Here is a 17,185-nt window from a genome sequence, read left to right as displayed (position 1 = left end):
TGATCTGTTAACTCAAATGTAAGTATGGTTTAGCCTCATGCTTATTTTGAACTTTTACCTTTCTGACCTTGTTCTTCCTGTTTCATGTCTGTTTTCTATATTCATCCTTGGTTATGTGCTCATTTTTATATATGATAATTTATGTCTAGACTCCTTGGAGAATGCCAGGAACAACCACCTTAGTTTCTTCAGCATTTCCTTTTTTTTCTTGGCATTAAAAAAATGTTGGTAGAATTTCATTTTGTAAGCCTTAAAACCAGCTTGAACCATATCCTCTTTCTAGGTCTGTCATCTATGAAATTAGTATGTGTAAGCTTTGGATTTTTGAAATTCACTTTCCTAAACTATACCTTCCTCTATTCTGATATGAGCCCCAGGGGGACATCCTCTACTTCTCTTGATGTTGAGAGATTTGAAAATCATGATACCAGTGATTACTGATGTGGAAAAAAGACTGGGAAGTCTTACTTTTTTACTTTGTGGGTCTGCTTAATAGCAAAAATATTGGACTGTTAATGCTTTGCTAAAATGGACTTCTTTATACAACATTGAAAAATTGGCATTTTGACGCTTTAGTAATTCAAAAGTTTCTTTTCCTGGGCTCTCTTTGGCACTTGGCATGTACTTCAAGGTAATTGTTAAAAAATTTTTGCTTGTATTAAATTAACCATGTTAATTTTTCTTACATGTTGAAGTATGGAAAAATGTTTACAAAATTTGAGTCACTGGTTTCTAAAATTGATACTTCATTAACCTGAGATTTATGGACTGACCTACAAACTTTAGTTTTGGTAAGCTTTGCCTATTTCTTCCTTTTCTGACCTTGAACTTACTGCATTTCCTTTCTTTTGGGGTTTCTCTGTTTGTGTAGGATGTTGGGAAGCCTGGCATCAATAATTCCTGAGAGGAAGAATGCTCATCATAGTATTCGTCAGAGTCTGGATTCACATGATAATGTAGAAGTTGAAGCTGCTGTTTTTGCTGCTGCTAACTTCTCTGCACAGTCGAAGTAAGCCTAGGCCTTTTATAGTTTGGCTCCCCAAGAAGAGGTTTTGAAAGAATAGCTCAATTTATATATGTAAACACTAAGGGATATAGAAAAATGTGAACGGCAAGATGTATTTTCCAAGGGTGTTTCTATCATGCTGGGAAAACAAGACTTAAATACATAAAACAGAAAAGTTAAGTACAGATGTTGGCATTAACTGTAAATGGAATTAAAGTTCCCAGGAGGACAGGATCAGCCTGGGATTAGAATAGTTGGGGAAGGCTTCATTGGGAAGCAGGAGCTTTGTCCATTGAGGTGTCTTCCCCAAACCTATACTGTCCTAATACTAAATTATTCTTTTCTTACTGTCTTCTCAAGTCTGGACAGTTTGACAGAGATAATAACTGGAATTGAAACCAATTTTAACTTCTTTGGGGTATCATACTCTATTATCTTATAAAATAGCATTTCTGTCTCCATAAATGTATTATTTTTTGATGGAATATTGACCATAGTTTTATTAATGTGTTTGACTTACTGGATTATCCTCTCTAAAAAATAATACTATTCCTTTTACTGACTGATGTTGTTAAAGTAACACTGCTTTCTGGAGGGCATTTTTGTAATATGTATTTTGTACATCCCGTGGACCTAGAAAATCCACCTATGAGAATTTATCCTAAGGAGTCAGCAGTGTGTACTAATACTTACTTGCAAGGATGCTAGTTATAGGGTTATAATAACAAAAAAAATCGGTAACAAATTCCAACCAGTGTGCCAATAAGATGAATAGGATCATACAATGAAATACTATATCAGCTTTTATAACTAATGTATTTTAGAAATATATTTGAAAACAGGTTACATAATAGGTTATGTGATATTACAGATTTATTTGAAAAGCAAGTGTTTATGGAATAGAAAAGAGACTAGGATATGTATCGAAATATTGTCTCTGAGTGAAGATATTATCTTATTTTTATTTTCTTTTTTACAAATTTCTGTATATCCTTCTAGGAGCAAGTTTTGGTTTTATAATCAGGTGACTAATGAATTTTTTAAATTAAAAATAGCATTTATATTAAGAGCTTCTGCTAAATTTGGATAAGACTTGAAATAGTTAATCACCAATGATCTTTCTTTATAGTTTAATTATATACTTATTCATCTCTTCAGCTGCTCTTTTCAAACTTTGAGAATTCCAGGATTACTCATTGGAAAAGGAGATTAGAGAACATAAACTGTGTAGACTTTTATTTACTGATTGAAAGTAGTAGGTGTGACAGTAATTGAGGAAGAGAAATATCTAAGTAAAGACAATCCCTATTGGTGCTTTTGAAAATTGGCATTTTTTTTTCTTATTGAGAGTCATGCGTATTGCAAGAACTTTTTAAAAATTACTTTTATTGGTTAAGAGTTATATCTAGTGAATATTTATCCTCTGATCACCACTGTCAAGGTGTGAGTACTTTAAATCTGTCCAATTAAGTGTGTACTTTGAGTAGCTCTAAAAATAGTTTTCTAAATGTAGATGATAAATTTGAGATTTAGTATTGGAATTTGCTTATGGAAATCATTTTTGGCTCAGTTTTTCTCATGTGTTATTATCAGAAGCTAATTTTATCAGCTGTGGAATTTCTGATCTATCTTGGAAAAGATTAAGTAACAGGAACAACATGATTCTTCCTTTATAGAATTGATGACCAGTAAACATTTAACAGTTTATGTAGAAGCAGTTTTTAACATACCAGGCTTCAATATGGTATACTTGTGATTTGTGATGTTTAAACATACCAAATTAATGCAATAGTTAAGTCTGAAGTACTTATCGGAATGTACTAGAGTATGAAAATCAAGAAAATACGCCGTTTCCAGATTAGCATTTACCATGGGAAGTCCCACGGACAGAGGAGCCTGGTGGGCTGCAGTCCGTGGGGTCATAAAGAGTCAGGCCCGACTGAGCAACAGCATGCACGCACACACGCATGCGTGCACTTCCCTCAGAAACGACGACCTGGTTTGAGATCAGGTATCTCAACCAATACAGATGGATTTTTATCTTAGTGTCTGTATCAGTTTTGGATCTTAAACAAATTAGAGTAGTTGACCAAAAAAGGGCTTTAAAAACTGACTTAATCCTATTTCTACCTGTCTGCTACCGTAACCACATGTAACTTGTTCTGAGGGTGTGCGTGCTCAGTCGTGTCCAGCTCTTTGTGACCCCATGGACTGTAGCCCGCCAGGCTCCTCTGTCCGTGAAATTTTCCAGGCAGGAAGGCTTTAGCAGGTGGCCAGTTCCTTCTCCGGGGGATCTTCCTGACCCAGGAATTGAACCTGTTTCTTTTGAATCTCCTGCATTGGCAGGTGGATTCTTTGCCACTGTGCCACCAAAAAGGTTTTAATTGTTAAGAGCTAGTCTCAGAGGAGGATTTGCAAACCCAAACGACTTCAGGAACCTGGGAGGCGTTGTCAAGCAGAGTGGTGACCTCTAGTGGTGACTGGTGGACTGGAATGTGCACACCATCTGAAAGGGTGACTGCTCCTGGGTACCGGCTGACCGTGATGGTGCAGGACCATGACCAGTGTTGTCAGATCTGAATTTGGGGTGGGAAAAAGCTGGAGAATCAGATTATTCTTTAGTCTCAGCGAATGAGACTATATATTCTTAGCATATTTTTAATGCTGACATTAAGAGTTTTTAAAAATATTATTAGACCTAAAAAGAAACTACAGGCTTCAAACTTGCAGTTTATTGACCCTAGAGGCCTGTAACAGATTTTAAACTTTGCATTTGTTAAAAAAAAGTTATTATATAGTTAAGAAATACTTAGTGAATATCCATCATGTCCAGACTCTATTCCAAGCACCAGGAATACAGGAGTGGAAAAGATGAATGCTCTGTTGCTATGTAAACCCACAATAGTTTCAGCTGCTCGTTAATGTTACAGAAAAATAAAGTCGTTTTATCATTATGATGAAGACCTAAGTAAGTTCCTTGGGTAGAGTGATCGGGGATAGCCTCCCTGAAGAGGTAGCATTTGAACTGAAACAGTCCTGAAGAAGAGGCAGCCATCTGGAGGAAGGATATTCCAAACAGAAGGAATAACAAATACAAGAGCGCTCTGAAATGTGAACAGGTCATCTATAGATACCTAATATACCTCTTGCCTTGTGCTCAAAAGACATTTACAGCTTACTTTTTCTTATTGAATATAAGGCTGATATCGGAGCAGTAAGTTTCAAACTATTTGGTATCAGAATCTCTTTACACTCTTCAGCATTATTGAAGTCCTCAAAGAGCTTTTTTTGTTTATACAGATTACATCGATTGATATTTACTGTATTAGAGATGAAAATGCCTAAACTTAAAGTATATTATTAATTCATTTAAAGAATAGCAAAGTCCTAATGTGTTGACACAAAAATATCTTTATGAAAATATTTTTCCAAAACAAAAATCAATTTTGTGGGAAGAGGGACATTTCTTTTTACATTTTGACATATCTCTCTAATGTCTGGCTGGATTGTCACAGCTGGTTCTGCATTCACCATTTCTTTTGCAATGTGTTGTTTTGGTTAAAGTATATGAAAAAATGCCAGCCTCACACAGATAGTTGAAAAAGAGAGGAGTATTTTTAAAGGTTTTATAGGTAATTATGGATATTTTTCCTTGATCTCTCACAGAACTAGAAAATTTTTGGTTCATAAAAGTTAGTTGCAATGTGAACTCTAAAACCGTATCAGTGAACATGTACTATTACATTGAAATCCATTGGCATCCCTTACCTTGTATGGTTTTATAACTTAGACATTGGTCTTTTGGGAAATATTGGTTCACTCTGTTAATGCAGGTCTACCAAATGTTGACCGTTTCCATTGTAAAATATCAGAGGATCATATTGTTAAATAACAAAGGATCATATTTGTTGTTATCTCCACTGATCTCATCAGTAAAGGCTTTAAATATTAAGTGTCAAGCTCATGGTGACAGATACAAGTTTTCTGAAGTGCTAGTTTTTGTTTAGAAGCTAGGATTGGCAAAAAATTTACCCAGTTATTTTTCTTAAAGTTACATGCTTACTTTATTTATCTTTTCAGAAGATACCTGCAAATAACCATTTCTGAGTAGTTATGGAGTTTCATGAAAAAATGGCTAGTTCATCTCATGACTCTAAGGACTGCATGGTGCTTACCCTGCAGACAGCCACTGTGTACTTGACGTGTGCTATTCACTTTGTCAGAGAATGTTAAAATAATATCTTAATGGCAGAAAATATTTTATATAGACATCCATTGAACTGCAGAGCGAAAGTATTTCATGCCTTATGTGTCATGAATCATGACTGAAAGAACCAAGTTTGATCATATTATCTGTGTCATCTTTCCTTACATATTATATAACGTTTTATCCCAAACATTCATGTTATGGATAACTTTTGCAACATTCAGTGTTATTTCAGCTGCAACAGACTCAAAAGCAACACCTTAGAAAATACTTTTCAGATATACAATATTTTGAAAATGGCTACTTTTAAAATTATTTATTTATTTATTTAATTGAAGTATACTTGATTAACAATGTTATTTTTAGGTATACAGCAGAGTATTCAATTATACATATGTATATTTTTAATATTCTTCTCCCATATAGGTTATTATAAAATATTGAATATAGTTCCCTGTGCTATATAGTAGGTCCTATTGGTTGTCTAGTTTATATTTAGTGGTGTGTGTATGTTAAACCCTAACTTCTAATTTATCCCTCCTCCTCCCTTCCCCTTGGTGACTACAAATCTGTTTTCTATGTCTGTGGGTCTATCTCTGTTTTGTAAATAAGTTCATTTCTATCATTTTTTTTTATTCCACATATAAGTGATATCATAAGGTATTTGTCTGTGTTAATCTGGCTTATTTCATTGGGTATGATAATCTCTGGGTTCATCCATGTTGCTGCAAATGGCATTATTTCTTCTTTTTGTGGCTGAGTTATGTTCCATTGTATATATATACCACGTCTTCTTCATCTGTTCATCTGTTGATGGACATTTAGGTTACTTCCATGTCTTGGCTATTGTAAATAGTGCTGCAGTCAACATTGAGGTGCATGTATCTATTCAAGTTATGTTTTTCTCCGAGTGTATGCCCAGTGGTGGGATTACAGGATCACATGGTAGCTCTGGTTTTAGTTTTTTAGGGAACCTCCATACTGGTTTCCAGAGTAGCTGCACCAATTTACCTTCCCCACTACCCACGGAGGTGGGTTCCCTTTCCTCCACACCCTCTCCAGCATTTATTATTTGTAGACTTTTTGATAAATGGCTGTTCTGACTGGTGTGGGGTGATACCTCATTGTATTATAGTTTTGCTTTGCACTTCTGATAATTAGTGATGAGGGGCGTCTTTTCATGTGCCTTTTGGCCATCTGTAGTTGTTCTTTCTTCTTTGGAGAAATGTCTATTTAGATGTTCTGCCCATTTTTTTTTATTGAGTTTTTTGTTTTTCGATGTTGAGCTGTATGAGTTACTTGTGTATTTTGAAGATTTTATCTGTTGTCTGTTGCATCGTTTGTGAGTATTTTCTCCCATTCTGTAGGTTGTCTTTGTGTTTTGCTTATGGTCTCCTCTGCTGTGCGGAAGCTTTTATGTTTAATTAGGTCTCATTGTTTATTTTTGTTTTTACTTCCATCTTGCTGGCAGACAGATCCAAAAAGATATTACTGCAATTTATGTCAAAGAGCATTCTGCCTGTTTTCCTCTAGGAGTTTTATGGTATCTGGTCTTACATTTAGGTCTTTAATCTAAAAATGGCCACTTTTAAATAATTTGGCTCTACCCATATTTCCCACTGCATTTCTACTGCTTCATATTTACTTTGTTTTTCTAAAATTCAGAATATTTGGGTATATTTTATTGCTTATATAAATGATTAGCTTGTGTATTAAAAGCCTTTTTTAATTAAAAGTGTGTCCTAAAACACTGTAGACTGAGATAGTAACCTTGAGTATTTCAGACAGTGTCATTCAGTAATGAAACTGCAATAGTACTCATAAGTCAGAGCATCTTTCCTTGAAGATCATGTGGGAACAGTGTTGGCATAAGCCCACTTGCTTTGTGGGGTTTTGGTTTTGGTTGCATTTCTTTCCCCATCCCCAGCACCTGACCTTAGGAATGTTAGTTATGATTTGGAATATTGCATTTCTCCTGTGCTTATCGTGTTCTATATAAGTCCTTAGAAAACTGAAGCAAATTTAATTTTTTTTGGTTTTAAAGATTATACTGTTTTCTCTTTCCAAAGGGATTTTGCTGTAGGAATCTGTAACAAAATCAGTGAAATGATTCAAGGTATGTATTCTTCATTTGGTGTTACGAAGTGACTTAATGGTATGCATATTAATAATAGCTGCTAACATTCATTAAGTACTTACTATGTGCTAATCACTATTCATTCATTTATTCACCCAAATAATGTTTATTGAGTGTCTTCTAAATGCCAGAACCATTCTAGGAGCTTAGGATGCAGCACTACGCAAGGCAGAGCCCTCGTGTAGCCTGCGTTCGAACGGTGGAAGGAGTGGGGGTAGCAATAGATGAGTAAACTTATGACACACCAGGTGCTACGGAAAAAAGGTGAGGTGAGAAGGATAGTCCCTAGAGTCGATGGCAGGATGGAAGGGGAGATGTTTCTGTTTTATATCTGTTGATCAAGGAAGACTTCTGATCAAGTTGATACTTGAGTAAGAAATGCATATTTTTAGGGGGAAAACATTCTGACCTGGGGGAAAGCTCAGGGACTCTCTTCACTCTGCTAATATGCCTCCAGTATCTTCCAGTTGCAGCTAAACCCAAATCCAAATTGCTTACTGTAGCCTACAAAGCCTTATTCTAATCTCATCTTCCATACTGTGCTTCCCATGTATTACCTCATTTACCCTCATCATAGTCATAAAAGAAAGCTCTGGGGTTACAGCATTGCACAACTCTGGGGAACACGACCTGCTTTGTATTTTTCTAAATGGCGTGTCTTTGTATTGTGTAATTTGGCAGACTTGGATAGGTAATACTCTTACTTCTTTTATGGAAAAGGAAATGGAGCCATAATAAGATCACTTAGTTGAAGACCAAGATACAGTGATTGATCTTTGTCCGGTTTCCCTTTATTCCTTTGTCTTTCCCCGCTACTCCCAGAGAGAGGCTGCCCTGCAGAAAGCTCTCTTAGAAGGCAGCATCACTCATTCATTGAGCAGGGTTTTGCTGACCACCTGCTGTATGAGACAGCATCTCAGCAACAAACATGTCACGCTTGAACTGCAGTAATTCAAGTAGGGTTTAATGAAGGAGCCATTTACAAAGGTGTGGGCAGAGTATGCTAGAGGGGACGATGTCCTGCACCGTCTGAGGTGCGGGGGAAGGAGTGCTTATCAGAACCTGGAGTCACATCAAGAAGGCCGCTTGGGAATACTGACCTTCAGGGTGATGCAACTTGATGTGACCCTGTAGAGGAGCCAAAGAATAAATACGCTGACCCGACATGAACTTCCCATCTGCTGGGGCTCTCCACACAGACAGGGTAGATAGCAAGGGAGCTGATGAAAGCTGTACAGGTAGGCCTCCTAGGATGCTGGAGGATTTCGTATAGCGTGAGTGCTGTGTATATATGAATATAGATACAGTCATAGGTAGAAATCCATTAACGTGCATGTTTAAGATTCATTTTTGTTCCTTTAGTTTCATGTATACAAAATTAAAGTAAATAAACAGGAATTCAGTACAGAGAGAAAGGGAGAAAAGCAATGGGGTAGGAATGGGAGTGGGCTTCCCTCATGGCTCAGATGGTAGAGAATCCACCTGCAGTGTGGGAGACCTGGGTTCAGTCCCTAGGTTGGGAAGATCGCTTGGCGGAGGGCATGGCAATACTGGAGGGTCACTCCAGTATTCTTGCCTGGAGAATCTCCTTGGACAGAGGAGCCTGAAAGGCTAACGTCCATGGGGTCGCAAAGAGTTAGACACGACTGAGCAGCTAAGCACAGCCCAGAAATGGGGGCAAGGTAGAGGAAGATTGGAGCCCAGCACACAGAAGCGGCAGGTGAGTCTGAGGAATAAATACTCTTACATTTTAAGCTGCTTGTGTTTCTGCGAAGTAAAATTTTGAGTCTCCCTAAACATGACTTAGCAACTAAACAACAACAAAACCTCCAGTAAAGGTGTCTATAAACACAAAGAATCCTCTGATTGCTGGACTGAGAATAGGCTTGCAGACACAGGAGTCTTGCTCGAGACAGGAGTCTGCCATGGGGAAGCTCTTAAGTAGAGACAGTACTTAGGAAGCTTAGCAATGATTCTGTCAGGAGATAGTGGTAGAAATGAACCAGTGTACAGCTGTGAAGGTGGGAAGACTGTCAGATTTGGTTTATATTTTGAAGATAGAAACCAACAAGATTTGTTAATAAATTTGGATGTGAATGTGAGAGAAATAAGAGAATCAGGAAAGACTCCAGGGTCTGAGGAGCTGTGATGATGGAGCTGTCATATCTTGAAACAGGGAAAGTTTTGCACAGGCAGTTTCATGGTAAAGATCAGAAGTTCTCTTTGGGCCCTGTTAAGCATAAAGTATTTCTGAGATATCCCATTGGTGATGACCAGAAGGTAATGGGACATATGCATCTGAAATTCAGGGGGTAGGAATGAGGGGGGAGGCAGTCTTTAAAAGCAAATAGCTGATTGCAGAAGCCATGGGATTATATCAGCTCACTCAGGGAAAGTACATAGGATAAGAAGATAATTTATTAGCAACCCCAAGGAAGACCAGAAATTAAAGTGTGGGTAAAAGAGGAGAATACAAACAGATTGAGAAAGGACAGCCAGAGGAAGGACAAAAACCAGGAAGAGTGAAAAAGCAAAAGCCATTGAGAAAGAGTTCAAAGATAGAATGGTCTTGCAAATGCATTCAGTAACTTAAGGATCAAAACAGTCATAACACAGGCCTGACCTGACCCTGCACAGAGAAAACCAGGGAGTAAATACTCTGACCTCATTCTTCTCTCTCCCATCTCCTGGGGGTACTCTGCTTTGGCTAAATTTGAAGAGAGGCCAAACAGTAAGGGCGTCAGTTGATGTAAGCCACTGTTGGATGTTGAAATGGCGTCATATATTCACACTAACAGTTACTCACTGTGGCAAAAAGCACTCATCAGCAGAGATAAATTAGCTTTTGGCATATAAGTAGGACATAAGTAGGACATTATGATTGACAGTTTTTTGTTTACTACACCGTTAAACCATGCTATAGAAGCAAAGACTTTCTGTTTATTTAGCTCCAGTGTTGACAAGGAAAGATGGTTTGGAATCAATCCTCAATGAGATTCCAGCTGTGTATGCTGTAAAGAAAGGCAATGCTACACAAAGTTCAGAGAACTTTGCAAGTGCTCCATACATAAGTGTGTTCACATCCTGATCTTGACTTAGTGTTGAAGGAAATAATTAAAATTGTAAATATAACAGGTTATTGCCATTGAGTTTGTGATTATGCATGTGTATATATGTTCATGGATATGTATATGTTTTGGTATGCTATGGGAAGAAAGAAGCAGCAAATATGACTGCTTTCTACTGTGCCTTTTAAGGATATTTTCTACTATCAGCCTGTATGCTGCTGCTGCTGCTGCTAAGTCACTTCAGTCGTGTCCGACTCTGTGCGATCCCATAGACGGCAGCCCACCAGGCTCCGCCGTCCCTGGGGTTCTTCAGGCAAGAACAGTGGAGTGAGTTGCCATTTCCTTCTCCAGTCAGCTGGTATAATCACCCCCAAATTAAGATTAAATACTTTAAAAACTATTGAACCTGATTACCTCTAATATAATATTACATAAACATAATATATATAAGCATAATATGAATTTAAACATAATACCAATGTACTGTTGGGGCCTCCTGGTGGCTCAGGTGGTAAAGAATTCACCTGCAATGTGTTTGTGTTCCTTTGGTTTTATCTGTACAAAATTAAAGTATATAAACAGGAATTAGGAGGGACAGGACTTCCCTGACAGCTTAGTTGGTAAGTAATCCGCCTGCCATGCAAAAGACCCTGGTTCGATTCCTGGGCTAGGAAGATCCGCTGGAGAAGGGATAGGCTACCGACTCCAGTATTCTTGGGCTTCCCTTGTGGCTCAGCTGGTAAAGAATCTGCCTGCAGTGAGGGAGACCTGGGTTGGATCTCTGGGTCGGGAAGATCCCCTGGAGAAGGGAAGGGCTACCCACTCTAGTATTCTGGCCTGGAGAATTCCATGGACTGTATAGTCCATGGGGTCGCAAAGAGTTGGGACACCACTGAGCTGCTTTCACTTTCACCCTCAGGAGGTACAGAGAGAAAGGGAGAAAAGCGCAGGGTAGGAACGGGGACAGGCTTCCCTGGTGGCTCAGGCAGCAGAGAATCCGCCTGCAGTGCAGGAGGCCTGGGTTCAGTCCCTAGGTTGGGACGATCCCCTGGCAGAGGGCATGGCAATACTGGAGGGCCCACTCCAGTGGGTTCCATCCCTGGGTCAGGAAGATCCCCTGGAAAAGGGAATGACAACCCACTCCAATATTCTTACTGGGAGAAATCCTATAGACAGAGGAGTCTGGTGGGCTACAGTCCTTGGGATCGCAAAGAATCCGACATGACTGAGCAACTAACCATTGAGTGTGCTATTTGCTTTTAAATAGTCATTTTGCTAATGGAATCAGACCTTTTGAATGTGAGATATTATCCAGGATGACAGTCAGAAACCTCTTAAGCATTCTTTCTGTGTCCAGGTCTGGCCACGCCAGTAGACTTGAAGCTGAAGTTGATCCCCATCCTGCAGCACATGCACCATGATGCCATCCTGGCGTCCAGCGCGCGTCAGCTCCTGCAGCAGCTGGTCACCGCCTATCCTTCCACCAAGATGGTGATTGTCTCTTTGCACACTTTCACTCTGCTTGCAGCTTCATCTTTGGTTGATACGCCTAAGCAGGTAATTTCAGTTTTCTTTAAACTTCCTTTTTCTTCAGTAAACTTGCCTGTTAAGTGTTATATGCTAAAAAATAAGTAGTGTGTAAGTTTTGATAGTATTGAGATCCCTTTCTCTGATAAAGGTCACAGAAAGTTTAATTTCCTTTTGCTTGCTCTTTTCCCTCTTTGTATTCACCGTGTTGACTCTTGGGAGTCTTGTGAAGAAAGAGGTGGAGGTGAGGGTACAGAGCAGAGCACAGAGTTGGTGCGGCGGGCAGGAAGGTTTGGGTTGTAGTCACAGTGCTGATTCTCGGGAGTCCTATAAAAATTAAATGAGGTGGAGGTGAGAGTACAGAGCATGGAGCTGGTGGGCGGAAAAAAGAAGAGTTGATATGTTTAAGGCCAGGTCTTGTGCTAGAACCTTACAAGTTAAATGAAGGTATATTTTTGTACAAGAGGAGAAAAGCCCAAACATGGGTACATAGCGAACAAATGACAGGGCTGTAATTTGAAATGAGCCCTGTCTCAAACCTGAAAGTTTCACGAAACTACACTGCATCCCTAATGATAATTTCAGTGATGGTGTTACTCACGGAGTGACTTATTTTCTTTATAGATTCAGCTTTTATTGCAGTATTTGAAGAATGACCCTAGGAAAGCAGTAAAGAGACTTGCTATTCAAGATCTGAAATTACTTGCCAATAAAACACCACATACTTGGAGTAGAGAAAACATTCAGGTATGTAGAACTTCAAGCATCATTATTTTATATAGAAAAATAATATGATGTTGTCATAGATCAAAGTGTTTCAATTTACATTTTTATGTTATTTTTGTCATCTTAAGTATTTGAATATGGAAAATTTCTAAGAGTATTGTTGATATTAATGGCAGAAGTTAGAACTGGCAAAGTAAATATATAAAAATTCTTTATTATTTTCCCTTTACTTTCTTCCTAATTTTATTGAAATATAATTGACACACAGCACTAAGTTTAAGGTATACAGCATAACGATTTAACTTAGAACATCCTAAAGTGTTTAGTGAACATCAGTAAGTTTAGTGAACATCCATTTCTGTCTATCTCATATAGACTCAAAATTAAAGAAAAATTTTTTTAGATTTACTTTCTTAACTAATTTCATATATAACTTACAGCAGTGTTCATTATATTAACCATGTTGTACATCACATCCCTAGTACTTACCTATCTTATAAATGAAAGTTTGTGCCTTTTGACTGCCTTCATCCAACTACTGTCTGTCTCTGGTAACCACAGATGTCATCTCTTTTTCTGAGTGAGTTTGTATGTTTGTTTGTTTTCTTGCTTTTGATGTGTAATTGAGCTATAACACTGTTAGTTCCTGTTAAGCAATGCAGTCGCTTTTTCTTATACATTTCAAAATGATCACCATGAGAAGTCTAGTTGTGATATGTCCCCATGCAAAGATGTTGCCTAGTGACTGGAAAGCTTATATCCTTTAATGCTTAGATTTGTTGTAGTTCATTAGACTTCTCCCTTAGTTTCTTTTCTAATTGTCCCAGAGCAGCGCCGTGGCTAACTGAGAAGCCCCGTTAAGTTGTTTATTTTATTCCTGTGTCCTTTACTCAATTTAGGGAGAATGGTTTTGGTGCTGACTATGATTTATTAGAGAAGAGGTAAAGCTTATTTCTCCTTTTCACACAGAGGATAAGACAGTCTTAAGTTTTCTTTTGTAAATGCAAGAGAAGATCTCAATCTTTAGACTTTTAATGTGAAATCTTTTATAGCATTTATAGCATTTCTTAGGTTACATTGATGTTTAATATTTTTCTCAAGGTAGAACCCTATTTTTTTACCCATTACTGATAATGTACCACTTTTTAAAAGCTGCTTAAAGTGAAATGGAAAATTGTTAAATTCAATCTTTGTTTTCATGGATTTTATTATTTCTTGGTATCATCATAGCTACAGTGTAGCAAAAACCTCTGAATTTCAGATTATGAAAACTCAGCTGCTCTTTTTTTGGTTAGTTTGTTTTTTGCAATTTTCTAAACATGTCTCAGTGGGCTTCCCAGGTGGCACTTGTGGTACAGAATCTGCCTGCCAGTGCAGGAGACATAAGAGATGGTGGTTCAATCCCTAGGTCAGGAAGATCCCCTCGAGAAGGGATGGCAACCCACTTCAGTATTCTTGGGCTTCCCTGGTGGCTCAGCTCGTAAAGAATTCGCCTGCAATGCAGGAGACCTGGGTTCGATCCCTGGGTTGGGAAGATCCCCCCAAGGAAGAAATGGCAACCCACTCCAGTATTTTTGCCGGAAAAATCCCATGGACAGAAGAGCCTGGCAGGCTGCAGTCCATGAGGCTGCAAGAAGTCAGACACGACTGAGCGTCTAAGCCAAACATGTTTTAGTATAATATGATTGATAGTTGCAAATATCCCAAGAGATGAGGACAGTTATTAGTAGTTGCACTTAATAGATGAGCAAATTAGGATTCAGAGAGACTTAATATGCTTAAGAGAGCTTCTTAAGAGGGCTTAATTAGGAATTTAATTAAGAGAGCTCTGTCCTCTGGTGCTTTTTTCCTACTAAACAGGAAGAGAATGTGCTCAGCCACTTTAGGGAACCAGACCCAGTGAAAGCACTGTTTTATTCCATCTCATTTCTTTCCTTATTGTGAATAAACCGCACACACACACTTGTGCAATGTATATTTAATAGTTTAAATGATAATTGTAAGCCAGAGCCCATGGAGTCTCCGTGAGCTAGAAATAGAAGACTGGGAATCACAGGACCCTGCTTTCTGCCCGCACATGCTTCTCCCTGATCAGAGCCTTAATACCACGCAGAGGAAACCACTCCTGACTTTTGTGATAGTCACTTTTTGCTCTTCGTAGTTTTACCATCTACGCCTCCCTAAAAACACGCTGTTTAGTTTCGTGTTTACTGCTTTTGCTCAACATGGTACTGATGAGACTCATCCACGTGGCTGCATGTTTTTTTCCTTTCGTTGCTATTCCAGTGTTCCTTGATGTCATTGGGGGATTGGGTCTAGTACTCCCTACTGGGTACCATACTCCTCAGATGCTCAAATTCTTTGTATAAAATGAAACAGTTTTTGCGTATGCCTATGTATATCCTCCTATATACCATAAATCTAATCTCTAGATTACTCAGAATGCCTAATGCAGTGTAAATGCTCTGTAAGTAAATACTCTGTAAATAAAATCTAAATGCAGTGTAAATAGTTGTCCTTTCCATGCCCTGAAGTGGTTAAGAGCTTTGACATAAAAATTTTCTGTCTTCTGAGGATATAGCTTTATAAGGGCCATAAATCAGTCTGAACCTGGGCCTTCTTCCAGGGATAGCATTTTGAGAATATTTCCTATTCCTTACATGGTTGTGGCCCTGTTGAAGTTTTCTAGCTCTTCTTGAATCAATCTTGATAATTTTTTTTTCATTTAATTTTTTTTTGCAGATTCATTAGTATCAACATAAGGAAAACCTTTATAATTTGTAGTATGTATTTAAAATTTTATCTTTATTTTATTCTTACTATTGTGTTTATGTTTCCCTTTTCTTTATTAAACTTGTCAGCAGCATGGCTTTCTTTCTTTTTTTTTTTTTTTTTTTTTTTTTATTAGTTGGAGGCTAATTACTTCACAACATTTCAGTGGGTTTTGTCATACATTGATATGAATCAGCCATAGATTTACACGTATTCCCCATCCCAATCCCCCCTCCCACCTCCCTCTCCACCCGATTCCTCTGGGTCTTCCCCGTGCACCAGGCCGGAGCACTTGTCTCATGCATCCCACCTGGGCTGGTGATCTGTTTCACCATAGATAGTATATATGCTGTTCTTTTGAAATATCCCACCCTCACATTCTCCCACAGAGTTCAATAGTCTGTTCTGTATTTCTGTGTCTCTTTTTCTGTTTTGCATATAGGGTTATCGTTACCATCTTTCTAAATTCCATATATATGCGTTAGTATGCTGTAATGTTCTTTATCTTTCTGGCTTACTTCACTCTGTATAAGGGGCTCCAGTTTCATCCATCTCATTAGGACTGGTTCAAATGAATTCTTTTTAACGGCTGAGTAATATTCCATGGTGTATATGTACCACAGCTTCCTTATCCATTCATCTGCTGATGGGCATCTAGGTTGCTTCCATGTCCTGGCTATTATAAACAGTGAGCAGCATGGCTTTCTTATGCTTCAGGTGTTTGGTACATTAATTTTTATTCTTCTGTTTAATAATGGAAGCACTTAAGGCTATTAATTTTCATCTTAGTGCAGGTTGGCCACATTCCGTAAATTGCAACTTTTAGTGTTCCCGTTGCCATTAATTTGAAGTACACTTTTTAAGTCAGATTTACTGTAGTATAATTTACTCACTGAAACTTTCCCAGGTATACAGTTCTAGATATGCAGTTCGAGTTTTGATAAATCTATACAGTTGTGTAACCACCACCACAGTTGTGATATAGAACATTTTTCAGATCACTCCAAAGTTTCTTCAAGCCCCTCTGTAGTTGAGTTTTTCGCCTAACTCCTGACTACCACTGAGCGAATTTCTATCCCTATGAGTTTGCCTTTCCAAAATCTAAATGGATTTATATAATATGTAGCCTTTTGGGTATGGTTTCTTTGGCCTAGCATAATGCTTAACATCATTCATCCATATTGTTACGTGAATAGTTAGTGCATTCCTTTTTACTGCCAAGTAGTATCCCAGTATATGAACCACAGTTTATCTGTTCACAACTTGGTGGACATTTAGATTGTTTCCAGTTTTTTTTCTATTATAAATAAAATTCCTGTTGTACAGACCTTTGTAGGACATTATTTGAGTAAATACCTAGGAGTAGAATTGCTGGACTGTGTGGTAAATGTATGTTTAACTTCGTAAGAAGCTGCCATATTGTTTCCTGTAATGGCTGCACCATTTGAAGTAGTCACCGGCAGTGTATGAGTTGTGGTTCTGTATCCTTGCTTGCACTTTCTATTGTATGGTTCTGTAGTTGTAGCCATTTGAATAATTGTGTAGTGGTATCCCATTGTGGTTTTAATTTGCATTTCCCTAGTGACAAGGGGTGTTCAACCTTTTAGGCTTGTTATCACCAGATTTCTTTGGTGAAGTGCGTATTCTAATCTTTTATGCTTTTTTTTTTTTTTTTTAGGTTTTCTTCTTGTTACTGAGTTCTCTTTATGTTCTAGATACAAATTCTTTATCAGATGTATATT

The 17,185-nt window shown here is 38.0% G+C and overlaps 1 protein-coding gene across 1 annotated transcript in view; it reads left to right on the top strand.

Moving 5' to 3' along the window:
* The window catches only part of INTS7 (integrator complex subunit 7), an 86,970-nt gene that overhangs the window by 16,364 nt on the left and 53,421 nt on the right, over positions 1 to 17,185 (top strand). The window contains exons 4-7 of the mRNA XM_043485139.1: positions 872 to 1,009; positions 7,283 to 7,329; positions 11,776 to 11,975; positions 12,570 to 12,692. Coding sequence (XP_043341074.1) covers positions 872 to 1,009; positions 7,283 to 7,329; positions 11,776 to 11,975; positions 12,570 to 12,692 — 508 coding nt within the window. The remainder of the gene's footprint in view (positions 1 to 871; positions 1,010 to 7,282; positions 7,330 to 11,775; positions 11,976 to 12,569; positions 12,693 to 17,185) is intronic.

This window comes from Cervus canadensis, chromosome 13, assembly GCF_019320065.1.
Source record: "Cervus canadensis isolate Bull #8, Minnesota chromosome 13, ASM1932006v1, whole genome shotgun sequence".
NCBI classification, from domain to species: domain Eukaryota; kingdom Metazoa; phylum Chordata; class Mammalia; order Artiodactyla; family Cervidae; genus Cervus; species Cervus canadensis.
Note: the sequence above shows the minus strand (reverse complement) of the source record. Positions and strands in the feature narration are given on the sequence as shown.